The sequence below is a fragment of the Dicentrarchus labrax genome, unplaced genomic scaffold (assembly GCF_905237075.1).
Source record: "Dicentrarchus labrax unplaced genomic scaffold, dlabrax2021, whole genome shotgun sequence".
Classification (NCBI taxonomy): Eukaryota; Metazoa; Chordata; class Actinopteri; family Moronidae; genus Dicentrarchus; species Dicentrarchus labrax.
Window position 1 is genome coordinate 7,560,100 of NW_026136713.1, and position 26,308 is coordinate 7,586,407.

At 41.8% G+C, this 26,308-nt stretch overlaps 1 protein-coding gene across 1 annotated transcript; it reads right to left on the bottom strand.

Annotated features, from left to right (window-relative positions):
• Window positions 1-24,681, bottom strand: atg2a (autophagy related 2A). Its single transcript, XM_051420877.1, has 42 exons — window positions 24,141-24,681; window positions 23,590-23,752; window positions 22,624-22,773; window positions 22,311-22,413; window positions 19,929-20,073; window positions 18,648-18,932; window positions 18,442-18,541; window positions 17,619-17,783; window positions 17,179-17,321; window positions 16,677-16,755; window positions 16,252-16,501; window positions 15,712-15,853; window positions 15,384-15,482; window positions 14,349-14,504; window positions 13,253-13,526; window positions 12,838-12,910; window positions 12,498-12,672; window positions 12,263-12,405; window positions 11,850-11,962; window positions 11,542-11,699; window positions 11,026-11,158; window positions 10,707-10,891; window positions 10,546-10,626; window positions 9,458-9,564; window positions 9,274-9,366; window positions 9,001-9,071; window positions 8,275-8,351; window positions 6,910-7,080; window positions 6,594-6,720; window positions 5,993-6,216; window positions 5,625-5,854; window positions 5,340-5,475; window positions 4,570-4,791; window positions 4,386-4,487; window positions 4,021-4,105; window positions 3,527-3,680; window positions 3,366-3,435; window positions 3,171-3,253; window positions 2,909-3,030; window positions 2,635-2,789; window positions 2,383-2,541; window positions 1-1,971 (listed from the first exon to the last, which is right to left on the bottom strand). The coding sequence occupies exons 1-42, from the start codon at window positions 24,309-24,311 to the stop codon at window positions 1,735-1,737; spliced, it is 6,111 nt and encodes a 2,036-aa protein (XP_051276837.1). The 5' UTR covers window positions 24,312-24,681; the 3' UTR covers window positions 1-1,734.
• Between the last annotated feature and the right edge of the window lie 1,627 nt (window positions 24,682-26,308).

Sequence of the window (26,308 nt, forward strand, 5' to 3'; positions counted from 1 at the left end):
TTTCAGTTTTTAATACTCAAATTTTTTATTTTTTGTATTAATTTGTATACTCCTTGTCTTTGTATTATACAGGTCATTCATACAGTATGACATAGTAAATAGTAATTACACACAAGAGATGTAACAAGCACCAACCTGTTACCCTCACAGACATGCATCATGCGCACACACAAACACTCTCTCATTCTCACACACACACACACACACACACACACAAACACACACACACACACAGAGAGACACATCCCTTACACTTATTAAACAAAAAAGATAAAAATGTAAAACTTTTTTTAAACCACAAAACCCAATTTTCATCTTCCACTGTCACCAGATTCACATCCTCTTAACTCTTATTTTGAAAATGAGTATGACAATACTTATGTTTTAACAAAATAAAAAATAAGAAATAAAGAAACATAACAAATATGCAGGAAGGCAACTAAAGTAGTGGGCAAAGCAATTCTGAAGACAAAGAAGGTTAATTCAGATCCCAGTCTTTAACTCTTCATGGAAACAGGAGCACAAATGAGCTGCAGGTAGAAGAACCACTGGCTGACATCTGGACAGTTTACTGTGAGTTACAGACGACTCAAGTCAAACTTGACTTTGTGAAGCTTCAACAGAATTCAATGTGCTACAAAGTTTAGAGGCTTCGTGTGATCCGGTGTCTCTATTCAGTCAGGAAACGTGTATCAATATGAGCCAGTATGTGTTATACTTGTAGTGGGGAGGGCGCAGGATTGAGGAAGGCAACACAAACTAGTTAAAAAGGGCACTCTGCAAGGTTTATGGCACAAATAACAGCACTGAGAGAAACAGGTGCAAAACGGGGCCAAACCTGAACCAAGGACATTGGGTTGTGAAGTCTGGGGGAAAACCATCTGCCAACAACTAGAGGCTGTTGGCAAAGGACACTTCATTAAAATATTCTACATGTCTTCACTATGAGCATCCCTGGACAAGAAGTAGACCAAAGTGCTTCATCGCACATTGCACCCAAGAAAGGTCAACTGATATCTTAATTAATCAGCTGGAAACCCTTTCTGGTGATGCTGTTCACAGTCAGTGATTGAACAGTGAATAAGAACACAATAAAGCAGAGATTTCTGACATCAGTTACTTCCAAGGTTCATTCAACAGTCTCCAAAAGCCAAAACATGATGGTCTCACAATAAAGTTATTCTTTACACTTTACACAGTTTCTCTTTTCCATGAACCTGGAAGACGGTGAAATTGTGCCAGAATTCAATTAATTAAATTAAAATACAAACAATTTCCAGTAGCACTATTCATGAAGTGCCCTCAATATGTGTCTATCTAGTGAAACCTTGAGAGTGATATTCCTACGTGCCCTTGGTTGGATTGAAAATGAAGCCAGTCGAGAGTGATGATGATATGTTTGCACATTTACATAGTAACTAGTGTATCACTGAGTGGAGGATATAAGAGGAGAGCTCTTAATGAATGCAAAACAGAGTGATTCAATCTGGTGAAGTCGATGTATGATGGAGCCACGTAAAACACTGGGTGTCAGTAACTGCAGTAGTCGTTAGTCGTTGTTTTGTTTTTGCATTGGGAGCACACACTGACTCTTATTAGTCCGTACACACATGCAAATACCCATTCAAACCCTAGACTCTCCCAGTCATGATCACACACACACACACACACACACACACACACACACAGAGACACTTTCTCTCTCACATGGACCAAAAAAAAAAAAAGCTATCATCATTCTTGGCCTTCCTCCGTGCGCCACTTCAGGAAATCCTCTTTCCGAGCGTCTGGTTTGATCTGGTTCCGCATGCCACCGAGCAGATTGGAAGTGGCTTCAGAGGCCACTATTAAAGGTCGGACCACGGTGGGCGGGATCTGCCGCAGGACGCCACCCACAGCACCGGGCAGACCCTTCTGTTCGTGGCCGCGGGATGCTACATCGCACAAGGTCTGAGCCGTGTCAATCACTCCCTGGAGAGCAGAGAGTCAAAATATTTAGTTTCTCAGTGCTTTTATATGCAGACAAGGAACCAACAGAACGAAATCAGGTTATGCTGGAATTGTCTATTAATTGTTTGGTCTATAAAATGTCAGAAATTGTTCCCGGAGTTGAACTGTTACAAACAACAGTTCAAAACCCAAAGATTTTCAGTTATATCACAGAAGACAAAGATCACCGATTATAAATCTGGGAAGAAATTTCATCCTTCAGACAAAATCTGGTTTTACTAATCCCCGATCCAGATTCTATGAACTGGGTTTCTCATATGATCAGATTAGTAGAAAGTCGACAGTACAGTTAATGTGAGAATGTGAGAGCTCATTCTCTGTTCTCTAAAAGGGTCCATTATCAATTTTGAGAGGGTAAGTTTGGGGACACACCTCTCTGACGGTGTCGTAGGCCTTGGCCACACCTTCCCGGAGGTCTGCGGGCTGAGCGGCTCTGCGAGGCCGGCTGGACGGGGCCCGGCCTTCTGTGATGGCGAAGCGGTTCAGGGGAGGAGTTGGAGACAGAATGTCGTACACCGTCTCTGCTGTGGCCTGTAAGAGAAATGATCAACAGTGGAGTTAAAAAGCATTTTAAAATGTCAATAATTGATTATGTTTTGTGATAAAATCCTGTAGACAGACTACCTGTATGGCCTGCACCAGCCTGTTGCTGAGCTCCAGAGCAGCTGATGCTGTGGAGGTGCCAAAGGATGCTGCCCCCCTCTGGAGACCTCGAATAATGCGCCCATCCTTCCTGTACTGCTCTATGGGCAACCAGAACAGATCCCTCACTCCATGGACTGGAGAAAAGAGATGGAAAGAGAGGAAAAAAAGAATGGAACGAGTTAAAACAGGATAAAGAACACGAAGAGCTGATAATGTTCACTGTTTGGAGCAGACAAAAGCAGCATCAACTCACATAGCTGGACAACCGAGTGCATTGGGCCAACACCTCCCAGAATGCCCGGCAGCTGATTCTTCCTGATGTCTGTCAGCCACTCTGTGACGGCGTACTGGATCACTTTGTCTACACCAAGGAGACTGCAAAGTGTTGCAGAAAAAAGAAACTCAACTGGTTTTCTTTTCAAACAAAAAGTCCCAAACCACTGAACACTGAACAGATTTGGGAATTTAACTCAAGCAACAAATGAGATGTCTGTATTGGAGGTGTATATTTATACCCATGTCTGCAGCAGAGCCTCTTCAGCTTCAACTCAGAACAGTTTAACTGGGCCAGACCGATCAGAATCCCTGCAAACGTTCCCTGTGAAACAAAGAGCAGGACAGAAGGAGTGTGAAAATACAGCCAGTCTGGACAATTCAAATACACAGACTTCTTTATTATAAGCTTTTGGCCAAGGTGAGTGAGCTCTCACCTGTTCAATGACGACATGTTTGCCATGATAGTCAAGCCAGATAGGCACTTCAGAGGTGAAACGAAACTCCCTAAAAATAGCAGGGGAGGAAGAGAGACTATATAAATATTTTAAACCTTTAATTGTCGCAGACAAGTTGTGAGTATTTTTATTAGCGTTACCGGAAGTAGATTGGCTGGTCGGAGGAGGAGGTGGAGCCGGCAGAGGAGGAGCTCTGCTCGCTGTAGGTAGTTTCCACAGAAGCTGTGAGGTCAGGCCCCAGACCTGCGGCTGACTCCGCCTCCTCAGATGTCTTCTGGGAGGGGTCTGCCTTCACTAAAAAATAAATGGAGAGAAATATAGAAAAAATCATTAACCAGAGACATTCTTAAAACAAATATAAGATCAAATGTTAAACATGCTCAAAATTACCATCAGTGATCATATAAAAATGTTCCGCAGCCACTGAAAATTAATCACGCCACACTGATGATATGTAGTACTTGCTGCTTAGCAAATGAGAGAAGCCTGCATGACAGATCTAGTTAAAATCTTAATATTTATGTCTATGACAAAAGCCCTTAAAGGTCAAGTGTGTAACATTTAAGAGGATCTATTGGCAGAAATTAAGTATATAACTTCAGTAAGTAAAAAAACATCATTATACGTAGCTCACCTTCAGTTGCAGGGTCCACAGGCAGGTAAGGGTTAACGTAGGAAGCTAGATTACTGAAAAAGTCCTTCAGGAAAAACAGTGCGTCCTGCAGAGGAGACAGAAAAAAAGGCTGGTTGGATGATGTACTAAACTCTGGTACCAAAGGATCAATACACTACAAATGTGATATGTGCAATCATTAATTTTGTAACTACTTGAAACTTCAATCTCCAATCTGATACAGTTCTAATGTTGATATAAAAGGTAAAACAGAGTCTCTACAGCCTGAAGCACTCACATAACAGCTACGAATACAACTCAAAACAGAAAAGAATCTGACTGAGAGTGGATTACACCCGCTGTTAGTGTTCAGGAGTCGGAGTTACCTGGTCGATGTTAAGTCGTAGTGGCAGCAGGCTGATCCGAAGACAGCACTCTGGACCACCGAGGCCAGATTCAGGACACACCTGCAGAGCCTTCACTGTCAGCTACAAAAAGGAAACACACAATGAATATGATATACATGACACAATCAATATCCCCTCCCTCTCTGCCTCTCTGCTGTCTCACCATGTTGGAGTGGGCTCGGCGGGGCATGCTCTCGCTGGTGTAGAGGTAGAGGAATTTGTTGATTTGTGAGGAGGCCAGTCGGTCTCGAACCTCCAGCTCCTGGACAATGAACACCTGCCTGGAGAGGAGCTGCTCCCCACCGGGACCAACCCCAACCGCCACTGACCCCTCCCCATCCTGCCCCGCTACGGCCACTGGGTAGGACTCATGCTGGAAGGACACCTGGAGGACAAAACGGGGAATTTGTTGAAAAAGATGCAGAAGAAGCAATACAGGTTAGTTACAAGTTGAATTTAAAATAATCAGAATCAGAATCAAAAATACTTTATTGATACTTATTATACTTATTGATTGGAAATTTGTTTGTCACAGTTGTTCTACTCACACAATGTTAAAGAATAGAAATAATACTTATATTTGACATTTTAGTACATTTCCTTATTTGATTCCTTGCCAAGAGTTAGATTACTGTAAAACTGTATGATATATAGAGGCTATTAAAAATGGAGAGTGGTATCGATCTTCTCAGCAAGAAAGCTCCTTTCAACCGTCAGCAAAAAAAACTTCACATCTGAGATCAAACATTTCTTCAGGATCAGGGCACAAAAAAACAAAAATGTACAGGTGCATGAAAACTGATTGCAATAAAAGATCTAAGTTTGAATTGAAAAACTAGTTAAATACACAAATGTTTTTGTCAGTTTTTGTTAACCCACTGACAACCACTACGTTTAATTTCAATTTAGCGTACACACATACTGTATATATACCTTGGTAAGCTGGATCTCCATCAGCAGTGTGTGCTGACGGCCGCTGCCTCCAGCCCAGCGCCAGGAGTTCTGGGGACGAGATGAAGTGACGGAGCGAGATGGAGACCCGCGAACACCGGCAGGGACTGAACGACCTCTGTAGAGAGATGGAGATGGTGAGACAGTCAAAGAAAAGACAGTGAGAGAAAACTGAACAAAAAAACACATGCCGGTGAACAATTATCATTACCATTGATATATATATTGTATAAGAACCTATAGAACCTATTTGTGGCCTTGTGTTACCTGTTTGCGTGCTGGGCGTGTATGGACATGGGCTTGCCACCAAAGTCCTTGCCCCCGTAGAGGTGCCAGACCACAGAGATCTCCCGCAGCACCACCCTGCTCTGGGGCACCGGGAAGCGGCTGGGGGCTCGGAGCAGGTCTGAGCTGCCTCGAGGCCTGGAGAAGTGACTTTCCTTCACCCTGATGGGCCCCGGGGACAGCACCGTCACCACTGGCTCCCCGTCCTTGGGCTGTGAACAAATCCAATGTGTGGATATTTTGTGAGTATACAGATTAACTGTGAAAAGGAGTCATGCTATCAAGATGGAACGCGAGCTAAAGGGGAAGGAAAAATAAAAAGGGCCATAAAAGCAATCAGAGAGTCTCACAGGAATGCCCATGCCGGGAGCCTCCAAGATGCAAAAGTCGTCGTTGTCGGTGGAGCCCTCAGAGCCTTCGTCTGACATCATATCTGCCTGTGCCTCTGTTGCTGTGGCAACCAGTCCATCCAGCTCAGAGTCCTCCGCCTGCAGGACGGAGAGGTTGCGCTTCGAAGCTTCACCAGGGAACAAGTAGACGGAGACAGGCGAGCCTCTCTGCATGGAGGGTGAACCTGGACGAACGCAGAGAACGCAGAATAATCAGTAACAACACGCAGACTTGTGGTCGAGCCAAGCTAGCAGTGTAAACACTAAACCTGAGCACATGTGCACACAGGTATAACGTACTGCACTTGTGTTACTGAAACCAGGGGCCGAGTTTCATGATTGTTTTTCCTTCCTAAATGGCAAATTCATCTCATTCGGTCAAGATGTGACAAATACACTTCTCTGTATCTGTCAAACTTCACCACAGTTTTATAGCACCTATAGAAGACAATTTAAATAAATCTTCCCACAATCCTCTTTCTATACACAAGGAAATGTAGGTCATTACAGAATTTCACTGAACCATATCCTGATGTGTAAAGAAAAGAGACAAACGCAGTACCTGGATCTAAACTCTCTTCTCTGTGGCTCTTCTCTGTGTCAATTAAGGCATCAGCCAGGTCGTACTGGTTGATCTCAGCGGTTTCAGCTGGAGGGCAGGGCAGCACAGACGCAGGACTTTCTGACAGCTAACAAGACAGAATATTACAAACATTAAACAATGTTATGCCATCTTTTCAACATTTATGGAACCATTTTGTTCTCATCAGCAACATCAGTGCATTCATTCACTATTCATTATGTTGGAAATTCTATGTAGAAGACTATATATTCTTGGCTTCATTATTTCAGTTATCCAGTGAATATGCTGGTCTTACTGGTAGTTTCTGGCCAGCGATTTCTGTGGGTGAGGCGTGTCGCGGTGGGGGATGCAGGTCACCCTGGGAGACCAGGTACTGCAGCATATTGACCAGGGCAGCGCAGGAATCAGCACAGGTATGAAGGTGAACCACATTGTTGGAGCAACGGAGCTCAAAGAGAGGCTGAGACTGGAGCACAAAGGGAGGATACGGAGGAAGCATATTTAAATTAATAACAGAAGAATCAATAAAGGTGGTGACAGTACATGGAACATTTACTATATAGATTGGAAGAGAGCTAATTACAAATATCCATCGAAACCTCATATTGTGAAGAATTCAATCTTGCAGTTACACCATGTCTTGTAAGTAAGTAAACGTTGAGGAAGTTATGCACTTTAGATCAGTCTGCTGTTTTACAATATACCAAACACTGACTGAACATATTTCTGCTTCAAGCAGAGCACCACAGCCCGCTCTAACCAACGTGTGTTTGAGAGAGACAGTGACAGAGAGAGGGGAGGAGAAGGTGGACAATGGCAATTTCTAAGTTTCTATGTTATTAATAACTTAGGTGGAACACTGCTTTGTCACTTGACCAGCCTGAACCCGAGATATTTTCTGGTTAGTTGACCTGAACCCGCCTAATTCACGGGTCAGTGCACGGGAGCCGCACATCACTATTACAAACACATTCTTCCTGCACTGATGTTCGGCCAGTTCTGATAGCCTGGTCGGGCAGAGTGATGCCATCCTTTCTCCTCACAACATGATGTCAAACTTTACCAAAATGTTTTGGCCCATAGTGCTTCATCCAAGTCAGCGTTTACGTCAATATTTAACATCAATAAGTAAAAAAAACATGCATTGGATAAGAGAACAGACAAAATAAAATTTAAAAAAATTAATTAAAACTGCTAAAAAGGTAAAAAATAAAAACACAGCTGAAACATAAATGGATAAAGCAAATGCCTCAAAGAAAAGACGAGACAATGCAAATGGACAAACAAAACATCACTGCGCCGTTACTTTAAAAGGACTTCTCACATATTTACACCTTGTTACTGATTGGCTAAAAGGACAGCTGCATCACTTTGAGGGACGACATGTTTACTGTTGCCTTGATGGTCTTGGTGAAAAGTGATCCTAGTCTTAAATTGCTGCCTGAAGCTATTATTATAGTGAAACTTCATTATGGTAAAACAAATATTTATAAACACGGGGCCTCTGCTCGTTAGTGGTTTTTGAAAGAAATTGAACTAAATTATAATGTTTTGTTTTACGCTCACATTTTCTCTGACAGGGGTAGTCATTTTTATGCTCCGTGGCTGCTGAGTGAATGTGAAGGAAACACAGGTATGTAAACAGATGGTGAGCACTCACCAGCTTGCCCGTATTGCTGCCTTTCCATGTGGTAATGGCGAGCTCCAGCAGGTCAATGTCCAGAACACACACATAGTCTGTGTGACACAAAGACACATGGGGGTTTTTATTTGAGCGCTTTATTTGAGTGACCTCATTTCCCAACAACCGGTTTTTGGAAAAAAGACTTTCTGAATATGCAGACAGCAGGTGTAACATCTTTTACGACTAACGTTAAAGTCTCAGTTTGATCCAAGTATAAGGTCTGAGTTAACAGATCCAAAAATAATCAACAAATTCATCATTCATGTCCTAACTGCTCCTCCTCATCATGTGAAACTGGTTGTTCTTGGCTGGTTGACAGATGATTTGGTCCCCATCTGTCTCTGCAGGTGCAGTTGAGATGTGGGGAGACACTTTTAACTTGTTTTTACTCATTAGGAATTTATTGTTTTCAATGGGAAAACATCTTACATGAACAGACAGAAACTATGGTCTTACTCAATACTTTTAGTGCTGAATAACAGACTATACAGTATACAGGCTACAAACAGACATGAAGAAACTCACTAGTCTAACAACATTAGGGCTACACACAACCAAACGCAACACTCATACAGTAAGAACCAGCCTCTCTGTAGGAGCGGTAAGAGTCAGTACTAACAGGAGATCTCTGCTGATGACACAAAAACTGGATTTTCTACAACTATTCTTCACGTGTACGCACACATGTATCACGTGTCTTACCTCTCCTCAAGTCCACGGTGTCAGTCTCACATTTGTCAGAGAGGTAGAGAGCAGAGTCATCCAGGATGAATCTGACCACAACACAAGAAAAACACAACTTACACAAAGATCTTAGACTGTGGGTCACCAGTTCATATAATGTGATATAAACAGTAACATTTCAAAATATTTACTGGGCTGATTATCATTCCAACAATTGTAATACTGTGATTTTAATTCAGTTCAATATTTGCTTTGCTTTTGTTGGTCTTGTCTTGTCATGTTCAACTGTACCTGAGGTGGAAGGTGGCAGTGTCTACTATGATATTACTGGACAGAGAGAAGGACTCTGCTGTGAACAACACTCGCAGTGGGAGATACAGAGGTCTGGAAAACAGAAAAAACAGAAGAGGAGGGTGAAAAAAGGATAAAGGTACAATGTGCACTATCCTTTTACCACACTTTTCCGGGTATTTACCTGTAGTCAACAGCACAGGTAGCGAGGTGTGTGTGGAGGACAGTGATGACGGCAGGTGCTGTGTATCCCAGAATAGGATCATCAATGACATCCAGGAAGTCAACCAGCTGTAACAAACAAAAACAGACTCAGGTGGCAGGAAAAACAGTAAATTACAAACCTTTTTTAATTCCTTCACATGATTTGTTTTTAACGTGGAGTGTGGTCAAAACTCAAATGATCTAACTGGAAAATAACACTAATTGCAATTGCTGCAATAATAACATAGCTGCAGGTCTACTTGGTTATACTATTTGTCATACTTTACTCGCTACAATGTAATAGTATATACTTATTATCTCTGAATCCATTTCTTGGATTCTTGACAGAGCTTAAGATTTAGTACTGGTGGGACCTGTGTTACCAGCACAGACGCTATAAAGTTCCTGGTCAAGTCGTCTGCGTCCAAATCTCTGGATTTTAATTTATTGTATTCCATTTTCTGAATGGAAAAATGACAATTTCCTCCAACTCCCCCACAGCAAGCGCCTGAATGATGCAGCGGCAGTTTAGTTGGAGAAAATCCTTAAATATCAAATAGCAACAGGACGATTAAGAATGAGGTTTTCTCTAGTTTAGCAAAAGCAACAGCTGCACACCACATTCAGAACATACAGAGGATTGTACACTGCACAATATTATACTGCTTCCACTGCACTCGGATATTTCTGCTAGAGAAATTGGGATCTCACTCTCTTGTACTCCACATCCATACATTTCTATTTTTGAATGAACGTGGAATGTCAAAAATGTTTGTCTAGAGAGAGAAGAAGCCATTTTCTGAATCGGAGAGGCGGACGCCAAATCTTTATATCTGACATTTACCTCTAAGAGAGCTGAAAATTGTTGCAGCTGATTCCCTTTAAATTTTTTCATTTCATTAGGCAAGTAAAGCTGGAAATAAGAAAACCACCTTTAAATGAGCGCTACATTGCTTGTAACTAAGTTTAAGTGTAACTAAGTTTGAGTTCAGGGGAGGATTTTTCCTTCCATGAAAAGAGACAAGAAGATAATTAGAAGACTTTGAGTTTCCTTGTAATGCTCTTCACCTGCTCATGCCAGCTGTGATTAGTCTGCGTCATGTAATGCCGCATTGTGGCACCTTGAAGTCGAAGGGCAACCAGGAACTCCTACAGAGAGAACAAAATACAAAACTGTTCAATTTCAAACTTGCACCAGCAGCAAAATAAAGCATTTGAGGAGGACGTACCTTCACACTCCTCTCTGGGTCCAATGTGACTTTGATGGCTGTGGACAACATCTGTGGCTCCCCCTCCCTACCGCTCACACTGCTCACACCCACCTCTGTGGGGTAGATGGTAGGGTCCAAGTGCTTTGGGGGAGTGAAGTTGGGCATCTCCAACCGCTGTGGGATGGGGGTGTCTTTCACCGCCGCTGTAGTGGTGTGGGGGGGAAAGGAAAAAAACAACATTAAACTAAAAAGCATTAAATCTGTTTCAACATAGTTTAAAGAGGAAAATATGAATTACGCTGCAATAAATGTTTGTAAACAATATGACAATGTGCACCTCGATGGTATAGCTCCACGCGTCTGCTCTCCAGACATAGAAAGTTGAGATTGGGGTTGTTCTGGTGCTGTGCCACACTGAATATCTTCCCCCCTTCCAGGTCAAGCGCAATTTCCCCATGCCTCTGGTCCTCCTGAAGCAATGAGATGAAATGGAAAGTATACTACTGAACTACTTCTGTAAAGACCAATTCATTTTATAATGAAGGGCTAATCCTACACCCTGGTCCTTCACGTTATGATGTCTCAGGTATTCAGGTTTTGCTATTAATTGTTCCTGATAGTTTGGCGGAACTCCACAAGGCAAAACTACGCACAATATTGCATTCTTCAGTATTTATGTGTCAAGTTAAGTCTCTTCATATTTTTACCATCAAGTCTCAAGTAAGTGAGTCTCACAGCAGAAGAGACAAAGTCTTAACTCGAGTCTACAGCTCTGGATGAAGCCAATTATGGGTGCAAGTGCATAGCCTGTATATGGTCTTCAAATCCTATAGTTAGCAGCCACATGGCTCACCTTCCTGTCTGTTCTGGCTTGGAGGCGACCTTTGCCGATAATCACAGTGAGGGAGAGGAGGCTGAGGTTGTGGTTGGGGCGGGGAGCTGACTGTTGACTCCTTCCAGCTGATTCACTGGCCAAGTAGAAGTGAGGCTCGTCCTCTTCTGAATCAGAGTCTGTGGCAGAGAGAGGAACAAACATCATTATCCCAATACAACACAAACAAACTGCTTGATTAATGAAAGATGTTTTGACAGGCTAGCTGCTACAATGGCTAATAGATCTACACGTTGTTTAAGTTTTTCCATCAAAGCAGTCAAACTCACCCAGTCTGAAGGCCGACTTGCACAGCTTGAACTCGTCGCGGTGATGGCGGTTGTGGTCGGGGCTGTGGGCTGAGGGTGGAGGAGGCTCCCACATCAACAGATCATTATTGATCCTTTTGGACCATGGGGTGGGTGAGGAAAAGTAAGATTACTTCTGATGCAGGATTTAAGAGCAATATAAAGACCAAAAAAGGAACAAGGCTAGAAGATGAAGCTATTTCTAACGTAACTAATAACAGTTCTAAATGAGCAGCTCAAGGACACTGTGGTGATTAAAAGCAGATAAAGTGCATCTTGTAACACATGGCCCTGTTCTGTTTTCATCTTACAGTGAACTTGGAGTACAATAAAACCTTATAAGATGAAAAAGACCTAAATTATTTGTATTTAAGACAGTGCTTTCATTAACGTACCTGTTGTAGATGCTCTGGAAGGCTTGTTTGCTGGGCAGGAGGATGTAAGCCAACGGCAGGCTGATGTCCACAGCACACTGACACTGAGCGACACACTGCGCCTGAAACTGACTCATCTCCTCAGGGTCTGCTGGAATCACCATCTAAAACAAGGAAAGAGGAAAGATTTAGGTCACAAGGTCATAAGATAGCTGATAGATAAAAATTAGTCTTTTTTTTCTGTGTGTTAGCGCACCTCCTCGGTCTCAAACATGGTGCGGTTGGAGGAGAACGGAGAGCTGGTTTTGTCGTTGAGTTCACAGTGACTTTCAAAGAAAGCGGCCCCCAGGTCCCTGATGAGGCCCAGGTTCATCCCATCCAGACCTGCTGCCGGGCCCTGAGCCTCACCTCCACGTACACGCACTGATAATCTGTTCACAGAAACATTGTGTATATATACATAATACTCACTGCTGGTAGAGTGCATTATAACTGTATTTCTGTTAGATCTGAGCAGAAACTCCAACTTTTTCTTGGAGAGCTTTGGTACTGCAAAGTGCAGAACAGACTGCAGCATGTAGTGCAGTACTACTAACCTGGGCAGAGAGTCACGGTTCTTCTTCACTCTGATACAGGGGAAAGAGCCGCCCTCCCAGCCCTCGTATGAACCTGGTGAGATACAAAACATGAGTTCTCTGTCTGCATTTCACATTTTAAAAAGGTCTGCTTCAGCCATATATATATATATATATATGTCCTTTATAATGTGAAACACGTAACTTCCACAAACTCTCTGAGGTTAAAGTTACTCATAAGAAATGACTAATGGCACTATATTAACAAAAGTAAAAGGCTTACCAACTTTTATTAAACGCAAGATGCTAAAATAAGTCCTCGGATGAAATGATAACAGTTTTATTATTTATTTTTAAAACCCAATATACTGTATGACTGTAATGACTACTCATTCAGTCTGAACAACCACTGTATAGGGATTGTGCGTGTTCCCACCGTGCAGGTCCGTGAAGGAGGCCTCCAGCAGCTGGGTGAGGCAGGGAGCCCACGGCTGTCCCGGGGTCGTCTGCTCGCTCTGGAGGTCCGGGGCCTCCTGGTGCTTCAGCTCCAGCTCCGTCAGCTCCAGGACCAAAGTCTCCTGCCGCACTGCCCTCTGGGTCGGCGGTCGACGTATAGGGAGGGGCCGCAGGTCAGGTATGGGAAAGCGAAGCCTGAGGATGGCGTGGGGGGAAAGGAGGGTGAAGGAGGAGACCAGCTCACTGCTCTGGGTCTGAGAGGAAAGAAAGGGAGAAATCTTAGTATTTATCTATCACTGCTGGCTAAGCATGGATTTCAAGAACTGATTTACAGAGTTACAGACAGTACTCAGTTGTCTGCTGTCACTGAGAAGCTTCAGTAGCTTTAGTGCTTAAGAAGAAGAACTGCTCATTTACTCTTAAGCCTGGCAATTTTGTCCCTGTTTGTGTCAGCACAAATACAATTGGTCAGACATGAGAGGATTACCTTTTCAAGCTTTTTGCAACAAGCTTTGTCTATGTCGTGCTGACATATAAATCCATGACTCTACAAACTGGATTACTAAAGCCAAAATGACATTCTGTGCTTTCTGAATGCTTTTCTGCTCACCTATGAGCAGTCTGGTTTATAAAATAGATGGGCTGCTGTACGGAAGAATAGCCGAAAACCATAATTTTGGTGTACCGCGTAGAAAACACAATCTGGTACATTTCTCAACTGTTATCCATTTGTTAGATCTAATATTGTCCGATTTCCACGGATTTCATCAGTTTTTGTCTTCAGTGACTTGAGATAAAAAGACCAGACAAATTGTAAAAGAGTGCAGGTTCTCCTTGTGTGATTCTCATTACAAACTGCATTTATTGCTGGTATGCTTAATCATGCTGTGACAAAACAGGTCCAACAACATGTATGCTGATCTGTGTCACTTCAGTTAACGGCGTCATCATGCATTTCTTCTATACACCATGTGTTTTATTTGGGTTACTAACTATTGAATTTGATAACAGGTAAACACTTCATGACTTCCTTATGTAACCAGTCTCTTCATGAATAGCTGTATGTGGGGTTCCACCTGTATGAATCCAGGTCCAGCAGTCTGTGTGGGACAGTGGCTGAAGGCTTTGCTCAGGCTCCCCAGGCGACTGAGGACATCCAAGTCCAGCTCGGTGCTCAGCTCTGCCAGCTCCACCCGGACTACACTTTCCCGCCGCACTACCCGCTGTTTACCCTGCCAACACACACACACACACGTTAAAGAACAGATTGATAAATCAGTTTTCTGATAAATTGTTAACATGTCATCAGTCAGTCAGTTTCATAGTTTGACAGTTTTTTTGATTATTTTTGTGTAACTAATCAATATTACTAATTAGTAATTAATATTAGTAAAGGGTCACCTTTACCTGACAACTACAAATACATTTCTAATTCATAATATCAGACAGATTCAAGTCTGAATGAATACACTTATGATTACTGACATCGTCACATTCCAGGTTTTTGGTGTATAATTTTATTGGTCACTTAGCTATTTTTGAGGGTTATGCAACCTGCTAAGGATACAAGTCTGGCAGTAAAAAACATTGAATATTGATTTTTTTGTTTTTTTTGGCAAGAAAGTGATCAAATTTAAAGCATTACATACTGACATAAAATGTAGGCTCATAGAGTCTTTCAAACTTAACTTATAATAAGTACCTGTTATAATCATGATGACATTATAAAAGTAATAGCATGTAACTTTCGATAGTATCAAAACAATAAACACTTTATTTGATATCATGATTCATTCATAGTTTTTTCTGGATGTCATCACTCCTGTCACTTCTCGAACACACCAGACCTGGTGTTAACATCATAACACTTTACACAAACCAAACAAACATTTGTACAGCACATTACATTACAGTACATTGACATGCAAGACGCCTTACACAAAAACAAACTGAAAATGAATTCAAAACAAATAAAGTTTCTTGAGATAAGCTTAAACAGGCATTTATCAAGTCAGTGTGTGTGTGTGTGTGTGTGTGTGTGTGTGAGTGTGAGAGGAGAGAGAGAGAGAGAGAGAGAGAGTGTGTGTGCATGTGTGTGTGTAAATGCATACCCTACGCAGGTGTTTTTCAGTGAGGCCGTAGTGTAGTTGAGCACATGGTCTGGCTGCAGCTCCAACTGTGAACATACCAGCTTTCTGGAACTGAAGCAACTGGAAAGAGACATAGAGACACACTGTTCTCTCAAGTCTTCCTTATCAGCTTGTTAAGAGAACAACAAACATAAACTACTTTCCTTATGTGGCACTTACTGTTGCTGCTGTTTGCACTGCAAACAATATTGGCCATATTGAAAATATATTATAATGGCAGCAGTTAAGTCAGTGTGAACACAATCACAGAGTCTTGAGCTACACAGACAGACTAAGAGATATTTTCTACCTCACTGTACTGAGGCTTTCCGTCCTCCCAGAGGCACTCTAACAGCTCCAGTCTGCTGAAGGAAACATCAGAGGTCACGGCCCGACTGTGGCGTCTCCCGCTCCGCATCTCACAAGCAACCTGCACTGCTGCCCCTGTCACTCTGGGAGAGACGACAACGAGTATTAGACGGTCAGTCTCAGCTAGAAGAAGTTTGTAGAAGCCCTCAACAACAGTGTATGTGTGTGTTTATGTGTACTGACGTGGAAGCATCCAAAAGTGAGAAGAAACACACAGCCATTAAACGTTTATTGTATTTCAGAAATATAAATTCTACAAGTTCTTTGTTTACTGAGCAGCATCATATAAAGAAAAGTACGTATAGTATCATCTTCTCACCTTTGTATGCAATTTACAACTTGCCTAAGCCTCATTTTATATATTCATCCATAAAAAAATACACACCCAAAATAAGTATCTCCCCATCTGTAATTGTTATAAAAGCAAATGTCCACATGAATTAAAACTCACCGAAGATAAAATGTGTCTGTGTTTTTCTACCTGAGATGGGAGTGTGGGCAGGCCTTGGAAAAGCCGCCTCTCAGATGATGGAAGTCTCTCTCGCTGAACATGCTGTCCTTGAAGAAGGCCAGCTCCCGGAAGAACACCTGAGACACCTGAGCCAATGACGAGGCTCCATCCGGCCTAGAGCGCGGGTCCTCCTGCAGCAGGGTCAGGGTGAGCCCCCCAAGAGTCAGTCGCAACAAAGCATCGGGCTTCAGCTGCTCTGCCTGGCCGCTGTGAGAGCGTCCTGCAAGGAAGAGGATGAGAGTTGAAATTCTGACAACATAAAGTCCAGAGTACAATTATTTTAATAAATAACTGAGTCTGAGTATAATTTTGAGGACTGTACTTGATATTTTAGAGCTACAGACTCTTTCAAAGTTCTGATATAAACCGTTTACTCAGCACTGCAGTAACTTTACCTCTGGGCCGGCCGCCTGCATGGGGAAGACTCGACAGACAGCCCGCTACAGGATATCTCCTTGGACAGTTCACCATGCCCTGAGGGAAAGTTAAAGCGGAAGTCAGATTGCGATTAGATAAGTACATTTACAAGTTCCAGTTCTGTATTTGTTGTTGTTCTCTGTTAGTAAGGATTATTCTTGTGCTAATAACCATTCTGCTATATTTGCCATTCTACACTATAAAGAAAGAAGTAACAGATTTTTTCAATAACAGAATCAGAATCAGAATCAGAAATACTTTAATAATCCCAGGGGGAAATTTCGTTACAAACTCCAGATATACATACAACTTATAATATACATATATCATATATATAAATATAAATGTATATATATATAATATACATATATCATATATATAAATATAAATGTATATATATATATATATATATAAAAGCTTAAATGTACAGTTTGAAATGTGCAAAACACACACACACACACACACACACACACACAGTACCTGTGCAGACAGAGCTGCAGGCTGTGTGAAGCTGGCTAGACTTTGTGTAGAAGACTCCATATCACTGTCTGAGAGCTCGCTGCCAGAGCGCACAGATGTCACACTACTAGTCATCCCAGCAGGACCCATGGAGTAAAACATCTCTGTAGGCACACGCAAACACAGACATACACACACAGAGACAGTGCTAAGTTAAACACTACAATGTACACAAACAATCGCTGCAAGAAACACAGCAGTGGGAGTAGATTTTTATACAATCTAAAAACATATTTATTGTACCTTGAGATTAATGAGGCTCCTTATTAATACCGTATGAATGCTATATTTTTAAAAAGAGAAAACGTTCTCTTTTTTTACACTGCCATGGTTACAAACTACATGCTGTGGTTTCAATGTATCTCACACAGACAGTTTATAAGTGGACCTGCTCTGTGTACCTCCATTCTCCAGGCTGGTGATGTAGGGCTCCAGGTCAGGCTCAACATCCCACTCCCTGTCTCTGGGACTGGAGCCCAGCTGCTTACTGAGGTCCTCTTCAATCATACGCAGGTCGTCTGAGTCTAACGGACGGCTGTGTACTCCACCATACTTTGTCTCTGGCTCTGGGGGAGAAAGGACAGAAAAACAGCTTTATGAATGTGTGCAAGTAGTGAGAGAGAGAAAAAGAGATAGATCCAGGCTGAATGTGACCTCACATTTGTGAGGCATTTACAGATGCCTGTGACCTTACCCTCCAGCTCTGAGCTACAGAGCAAACAGCACATTGTCTGTGTGTGTGTGTGTGTGTGTGTGTGTGTGTGTGTGTGTGTGTGTGTGTGTGTGTGTGTGTGTGTGTGTGTGTGTGAGTGAGAGTCCTCCTGCCTTTGAGGAGTTTCACATTATGAATTACTAAAGCCTGCAGGCACGATTACCTTCTAGTTTCTAGACACAGAAGAAATGGTGAATAAGTGGTAAATTTGTGATTTTATTTTGTGAGTGCACACATGAATGTGAGCATCATTGGTACATTTTATTCTTTTATTATAATTTTTTCATCTTATCATAACAGGCATCTCTATGACCTGACTTTCCCCCATCAGCCAGTTGAAGCACATGACTTATCTTGTTTCATGCCATAATCACCATGATATATTAAACATAACCCGTAATGCCAAAAGAAAATCCAAGAATTGAATATGGCCAAAGTCAAACTGAAATAAACGGTGAAACCCGGGCCTGGCACTGGTGCGTGTTTATGACAGTAGTTGTGTTTTGATATACCAGTGTCGATGCAGAGGGCTGCCAGCAGGTCTGTCAGATGGGTTATTTGATCTGGAGACAGCAGCATGTGGACACAGCCCACCTTCCCATCCAACTCCAACTGATGAACAGAGCGGAAGAGACAGGATGGACAAGTAAATACGAGAGAACAGTTGTATTTAGTCATTCTTCCTTATCCTACATTGCATGACAGTACACACACATACCTTTGGTCCGGGCAGCATGTCGTTCTGTTTGATCTTGACGGTGGTCTCGATGAAACCTGAGCAGCTTCCTATGAGCAGTGGCTGAGATGGAGGACAGGGAGGCGATGCCTTGGGCTTCACCTCTTCTTCCTCTTCCTCCCCTTCCTCCTCATCTTCCTCCTCCTCCTCATCTTCCTCCTCCTCCTCCTCCTCCTCATCTTCCTCCTCCTCCTCCTCTTCCTTCTTGTCCTTCTCTTCTCCTTCACTTGCCGTGGCTGATTCTGGGCGTTCCTCCTCAGGAGGACCCTACGAAATGAGGAAAAATCTATGAGCATTTCTGGTTATAAATTATATTGATGTTTCTCTTGTTTCTTGTCTCCATCCCTTCTGCATGCGTCTGCACAGTCAGTATAGTTGGAGACATCATGGCTCATTTCCTTTTTTACTATAGGTCATTTGCTGCCATTAAATAATCTACAAAATAAACTTTCAAAGAGCGAGAAGAGATGCACAACAAAAACAAAAAACATCAACAAACATCTATATTATAAAAAATAACCTTGAATCCTTGAATTAGGTTTCCACTGTCACGAAATAAACTTGCATTTTACATAAATATTAAAGTTGCATTGCTTTGTTATTTTGCAACAGTAGCGAGACAGAAAAGTTCATCTAGTTCAGACGTCACTGTTGGAGTAGGAAACTGACAAGCAGAAAAGCTGGAAGAGCTGGAGATTTTCTCCAAAGTCAAGCCTGATTTCTAGTTCTACGTTGAATGGACAACGTAGGTACAGCGTAACTTCGTACCCTAAGCAAAAGCCTGCTGTGCACCTCCAGGTGTGGTGACACTGACCAACAACTGTGATTGGTCAGCATGGGAAGAAACTCACGCAAAACCCAGATGAGACAATAATGCTGTTTGAGGATCCCTCTTGACACACACACACACACACACACACACACACACACACACACACACACACACACACACACACAGGGATGAGAAAGAGTTTCAGTCAAAACATATAGAGCCGACATACAACTATAAATCAGCCATTACAAGGCACTTTAATCCACATGAGCTCTTCTCGAATTGCTCATGTTGTTGCCAGAACGTTGTGTAAGCATTTGGAATTTTTCTTCAATATTTTTTGTTACTAGTTTGCTTCATCTGTCAGCAGCCTGCTAATAAAAAGGTAAATAAGTAAGTAGTAAGTAGTAATAAGTAAAAAGAAGACAAGAAATAAGAAATAGATACAAAGATTACACATGAAGAATCCATAGCAGTGTGGAGTCTATTACCTGTTCTGTGCCTGTGCTGTCGTAAAACAGCTGAACAGCGCTCAGCTGGAGGATCTTGTGCAGGAAGGCGGGAGGCTGGTGGATGTCGACAGGCACGGTTGTCTGGCTGGCTGGATCTCGCACCGCCTCGTCAAAATACTCCAGCCTGGAGCAACATGGTGCGAACACATACACACATTATTTAGCAGCATGACAAAAATTAAACTCAGTACATACAGAAAAATATGTGAAGATGAAAAAGTGAAGCTGGTTCTTCTATTGCAAATGAAGCCACACCTTAATGGTGACAGCAAACACATTGGTTTAAGGTAATCACGGTGCCATTGGTAAAGGCAGAGCACCATGTTTTCATTAATATACCTGATTATGCCAAAATGATCAGTACAAGTAGCACTTAATATTTTGTCACTGTTTACTGACTCAGTTGCCACAGTGTGTGTTGCTGAAGTACAGTTCTGCTGTCGGTCCCTTGATCTCTGAAGGAGAGATGATCAGATAGACTACTGGAGCAGAAGCACCTTGTTTAATAAACACAACCCCTGTAACATGCTTCATGCTTTTTGAGATGACAGGGCCCTCTGGTCACTGACCCCAGATCTACACAGCCATCCTGAGCAGCTTTGTCAATAAGCCAATAACAAAAAAAGGTTCAACAGTGTCACAGTAACACATGTTAGAAAACGGCAACACAGCCAGGAGACAGGTTACACTGATGGAAATAAACCCAGAAACCCAGCAGTGGCTACCTGGTGATTAATGTCGGCCAATTAGCTCAATTTGTAAATTCAGCTTTAATAATATTGTCAGATTATTTAATTTTATTAGGACTGAAGACTGCAGATGAAAATATCAATGCAGTAAAAACACATCAAATAAATTAAGAGGAAAAGTTGCTTTGAATAAATCACGATTATCACTTTCTATCTATAGTCATACAACCAGTTAAGTATCTGGCACAGCAACAGCAGCTGTGGCCACATTACACATATACATCAATGTCAAGGTGACTGACTACCCTGAGATCACATATTGACGACACCTTAAGTACAGACAGCAGCTATTTGCAGCCACTGATAAAACCCTGTTCAGGTGAATGACCTAGTCAATATTGGTCCTGTTTAAAAAGAGCTTTACTCCGAGGCTGTGTGACAATACAAGGCCAAGGAGTACAAGTTCATATGGGCCCTTTTCTCCTTATCTGCCAACGAGCAGAGGGAAGATGAAATCTAATTCTTGGCTTCCATTTTGCTTTCCCTTTCCCCTGACTGTAATATAAGTGCTGATGTGGATGAGTTACAATATTACTGATCACAGGGACATTTTAGCACCCTGAGTGATAAAAAAAAAAAAAAAAAGTGAAATGCAACAAAAAAAGGAGCTGTGAGTATAAATGTGGATACTTTCATTTTTATGACAGAAAAGATTGAGAAAATGATGCTGACCACTATGTTTAAGCTCATCCTGTGTAGCTTCTGCTTTGTTCTGTTTTTATTACCTCAAGTGCTTCAGATCCAGTCCGTGTTTCAGTTTGCCCCCCCCCAACAGGACGCTTTTATGTCTTTATGATCACGACCCAATTATTAGAACACTTGTTCACACGTGTACTTTGACAAAAGAGGCCCACAGCACAGTGTTACCCACTTACTGTAACAGTGAAAGGAAGTGAGAATAATAGATGCACAAAAGTAGATCTGATTTCATTTATGGTTATTGATGGTTGAATTGATTTCTACAATCAGAAAGTTGTAAAGATGTAATATTCTATCACAACCATCTTGTGTTTTTGCTCTGAACAGATGATGTCTTCACCAAAGAAAACTTAAATGAAAATTTTAAAGAGGATTGTGGGGGGGGGGGGTAGTTCCCCGGTTACATCAGGAAGCCCCTTTGTGATTCTACCATCCATCAATCTGTCACAGCTGGTGAAAGGTAATAATGATGATGTTAATAATGTTCTTTTGTAAAAAATAAATCAAGTTATTCTTCTATGCTGATCCTAATCATATTTCTAGATCAATGTAATCCATTAAAAAGGTATCTGAACTAGGCTTTTCTGTAAATATATTATTGCTGAATGAACTGTAAAAGTGACCTTTGAAGTTGCATTCCAAGATGCTCTTTACCTGTAAGTCTCAACTTGTAAACAGTAGCAGACAAAACATGTCTGTATTTGCTTGTGTTCCCATCAGTATTTCATAATATATGTGATGAAAATGGATGTACTACATGAACTACAGGATGTATATATCCTGATCTTACTGTATTAACAAAAAGAAGAATATAGAATTTAAAAAATAAAAAATAAAAGACACAAAATCACAAAAAGAGGTGCAATAATCAAAAAGTATTTCATTTTCTTTGCAGCTTGTTTCTAGGACCTACCGTTTGATGTGCACCTCTAAGGCAACGCCTGTTTCCAGGTCCAGGGGCTGGTGCTCGATGCGAACGATAGTGTCTATGAAGGTGACTTTAATACGACGAAGGACTGCAAACACAGATGAGATGAGAGGCATGCAAAGGTTCATTAGCACTGATCTTTCAAAATCATCTCTGCTTAGTTCAGACCGGTTCATTGGGAGAAATACTCCCACTGGTTCTGTCAGAGTGCACATTGTTACTGTGGGGACATTTTGATGTCTGTATGTTGACACTGTCACTTCATCACAAGGTGAGGACACACACAGCTCTGACTCACCCGTCTCAATGGTTTGTGCAAACATCTCAAGCCCTTCCAGCTGGGCAGGCGGCTCCTCAGACGCCTCTGGAGGATCCTTCAGGCACTCCTGAGCCAGCTGCATGCTGGAGGTCATACTTGATGACCATCCTTGGGAGTCCCAACCCCCACCTGAGGGCAAAGATCAGCACAGAGGATTCAGTGATTTCTGTATTTCAGGGCATCTGTGTAAATTATTTTACATCACACTTGCCTCGACCATGAACCCTGTTTTAATTATTTTCTCTCTGCGCTCTGACAGAGACGTAGTGTTAAGTGACGTCTGTGAGCCACCCTCGTGACAGTGACACATCCAATTAGTAGATGATAATTTATGTGACATACAATTAACAATGTACACATGGAGATCCAGGTGGCACCTCCCGAGCTTTATGGAGACCAGCAAAGAGCTACGACAATTATTGGATTGATCAATTGTCAGGAAATGGATCAATTATTAAAATAGTTGACGACTAAATGTCACTTTTTAGGCAACAATTGCTCAAAAGTGAGGATTTACTGTACTATTATTTATCATATATGACAGTTAACTGACTATTTTTGGGCTGATGTCAGCTTCGGCTCTAGAAAAACATTAAGACCCTATTCACACTATTTATTTTTTGTTTTATTGTTTTATTGCACTTGAATAACAGATTTCCCCAAATTGACAGTTATTTATTGCCAACTGCATAACAGGAACTCTACCTCAGGAATAGTTTGGAGGAAAACAGTAAAAAACAGTAATAAGAAAACAGTAGGGAAAAAAGATAAATGAGTTTTTACAATAATAGTGATTTAAGACCACACTTGTCAAACGGAGACAGCTGGGTATCAAACTCTGGAAGATCCCCTCACTCAGCCGGTGACAGACTGATGCATGTTCAGCGTCCCAACAAGAGGAGATCACACAGGTTGACTCGAGAAGATGCTGTTAAGTGGACTTACTGGTGCGGTACTTGGGTCGACATGTTATCTGAAGACCGGAAACTTCTAAGGTGCAGTGATCAGTCAGGAGAGCCTGCCAGGGGATGGTCACTGCTATGCTGCTCACAAACCCATCCACTATCTCCAGAGGAGCCCCAAGAGACTCCAAAAGCTCGTTGACGGCCTGGAAGCAAAGAGGGAGGAGGGAGATAGTAAAACAAAACCGAAAGAAATCATAAAACTGTTTTTTATATATGTTTCATCACTCTGGGAATTGACTTAAAAATACAGGTAGTTTAAACCCAACATGGCAGGAGGAAGACATATATCTATCAGACTAGTAAGGGAGAGACACAGTTAATCTGGTGGGCTCATGATGTGTTTCCTTTAAGTGCATTTCCTTGAAGAAATGCGAGCTAGAGCTAGGCTAAGAGCATGACGTTGGAGATTGTTTTTGAACTCGAGAGCAGTTGCGAAACATTTTAGGGTGCACGAGTCCGACAAAAACACACACGATGGCTGCTGCAGTGCTGCCAAGTTGACAGCCACCACCTCTGCTCGCCTTCACTCACCCACACATCGAGGTTGATTTCCTTGATGACACCGCTGCCATTGTACAGGTCCAAGCCCAGCTGGTCCAGGCTCAGTCGCTCCTGCAAAAAGTGACCGAGGTAGTGCTGTAAGAGGTACCGACAGGCCCGCTTCTTGATTGAGCCCGACCAGGGGAAGAGCCAGCGAGACATAGGGCCAGAGAGAGCGGGGAGAGGGAGCGAAGAGCTGGCGGAGGAGAACGAGTGCGAGTACAGTCCTCTGGCAACTGCATAACAGACTAACACAAAGTGTGCAAAGACAAGGAATGAGCCACAGCTAGCTAGAGGGGGCTAAGGAAGGGGCAGACCGTAACTCTAGTTCTCCCCTAGGCTTGACACAAAAAACTCGAAAATCCTTTGTGTCAGGACCGACGAGACTCCCACGTTACTTGACGAGACGATATTCCAACTGTCTGTCGCTGTCTCGGCTCATATTTTCGGTACGTTTGTGTCGAATATGAGCGACAGGTCCGGTTCGTCCGTATCTCTTGTTTCAGGGTTGTTTATTGTTATCATACGCCAACTGATGGTATGGGGAACGTACGTGCGTGCCGCGTCACAGTGACGAACGGAAGGACCCGGAAAGGGGAGACGTGACGCCGCCCAGGCGCCATCTTTGTAAGGTCGTTCTGTTTAAAATGAGATGGACTTTATTGATCTCACACTGAGGGACATTCACACGTTAGAGCAGCTGCACGAAAAACAAAAACAAATGCACAATAAATAACAAAATAAAATAGAAAAATATAATGAAAGTAGAAAACATAGAATTACAGTTGTATGTACACTATATACAGCTTTTATACAGAGTATTACACACAGGTTACAGCAGTACGTAGTGCCATGGTGTAAAAATAAATAATTGCACAGGACAAAAAATATATATGCAGTAGTGAACTCATTTAATTTAGTAACTCTCAGATATAATCAATATTGTACAACATTTTATTTTGCTTTTTCAGATTTGAACATTTAAATAAAAACAACACATGATAAGTATAGAGCCCATAAGGTAGGTAAAAGAAAAACATAAGGAAGAAAAAACTAAGTAAAATTACAATAAGCATTTAGATGACAGCAACAGTACATTTGAGGACTGGTAGGGATATTAATGGAGATTATGAACTTTTATATTTTAGCATTCTGGCAGTAATTATGGTTTAGAGTAATGTCTTATTATAAAATAAAGCTGTATAATGTTTTTCTCTTGTGTATTGACCGAAATGTAATTTTCTTTACTGGAATTTCTACTTCTCCACATTTCAACTGGCAGAGGGCAGAGCCATTAAGGTCTTCTCATTTCCATTTTAGTCTTACACAATAATACGATTTCTTTATGCCTAACAGCATTTCCATGACTAAGGTTTCTATTGGTGACCCAGCAAATAATTGTTGTTAGTTGTTCCCTGCAGTTATATCTGAATAAAACATTTAAATCACCATAGGTGTTTGGTCACAATCAAACTGTTTTATCAATAAATACACTGGAAACTGCAATGCAAATGCAGGCTTGTTTATGACTGGTCAACAGTGATAGAAAATCGACACACATTTTTTTTTTTTATTTGGCCTAATAATCTCAAACTCACTATGTATATTTGAAGTAAAAAAAGTTTCTACAAAGGCAGGGAGAAGACTAAATTAACTACTTAAATATTTGCAAACTAAAACAAATATTTACATATTCCAGAGAGAAAGAGTGAGAGAGAAGTTCAAACATGCCCCACACTGACTGCCTGCACGTGGCACAAGAGGAGAGGGAGAGACCCTTGGGCTGCGATTACTCTGAGCAGCATTCATGGGGATTAATTACCATATAATATATTTGAATATATTTCTTGCCTTTTCCCTGACGGTGTGAATAAATTTCTAAAAGGGTCTGAAAAGTGTCTAAATCTAGAGAAGGCCAGTGTACTGACTTTCTGTGTGTAAGCAGGTGTAAGGTAGAGCTCATACAGACCACCTCACAATCATATATATTCCATGATGCACAAACATAATTAATTTGTAATTATACATTTATCCAGTGTCCTAGAATTATTCCAGACAGCAGGTGCCATTTTTATTGCCCCAACTTTAGCTAAAGCTAATAGGAGCTTTAAGTAGTCTTAGTAAAATCAAGTGATAATCTTCGTCTTTTAAGTTACTAT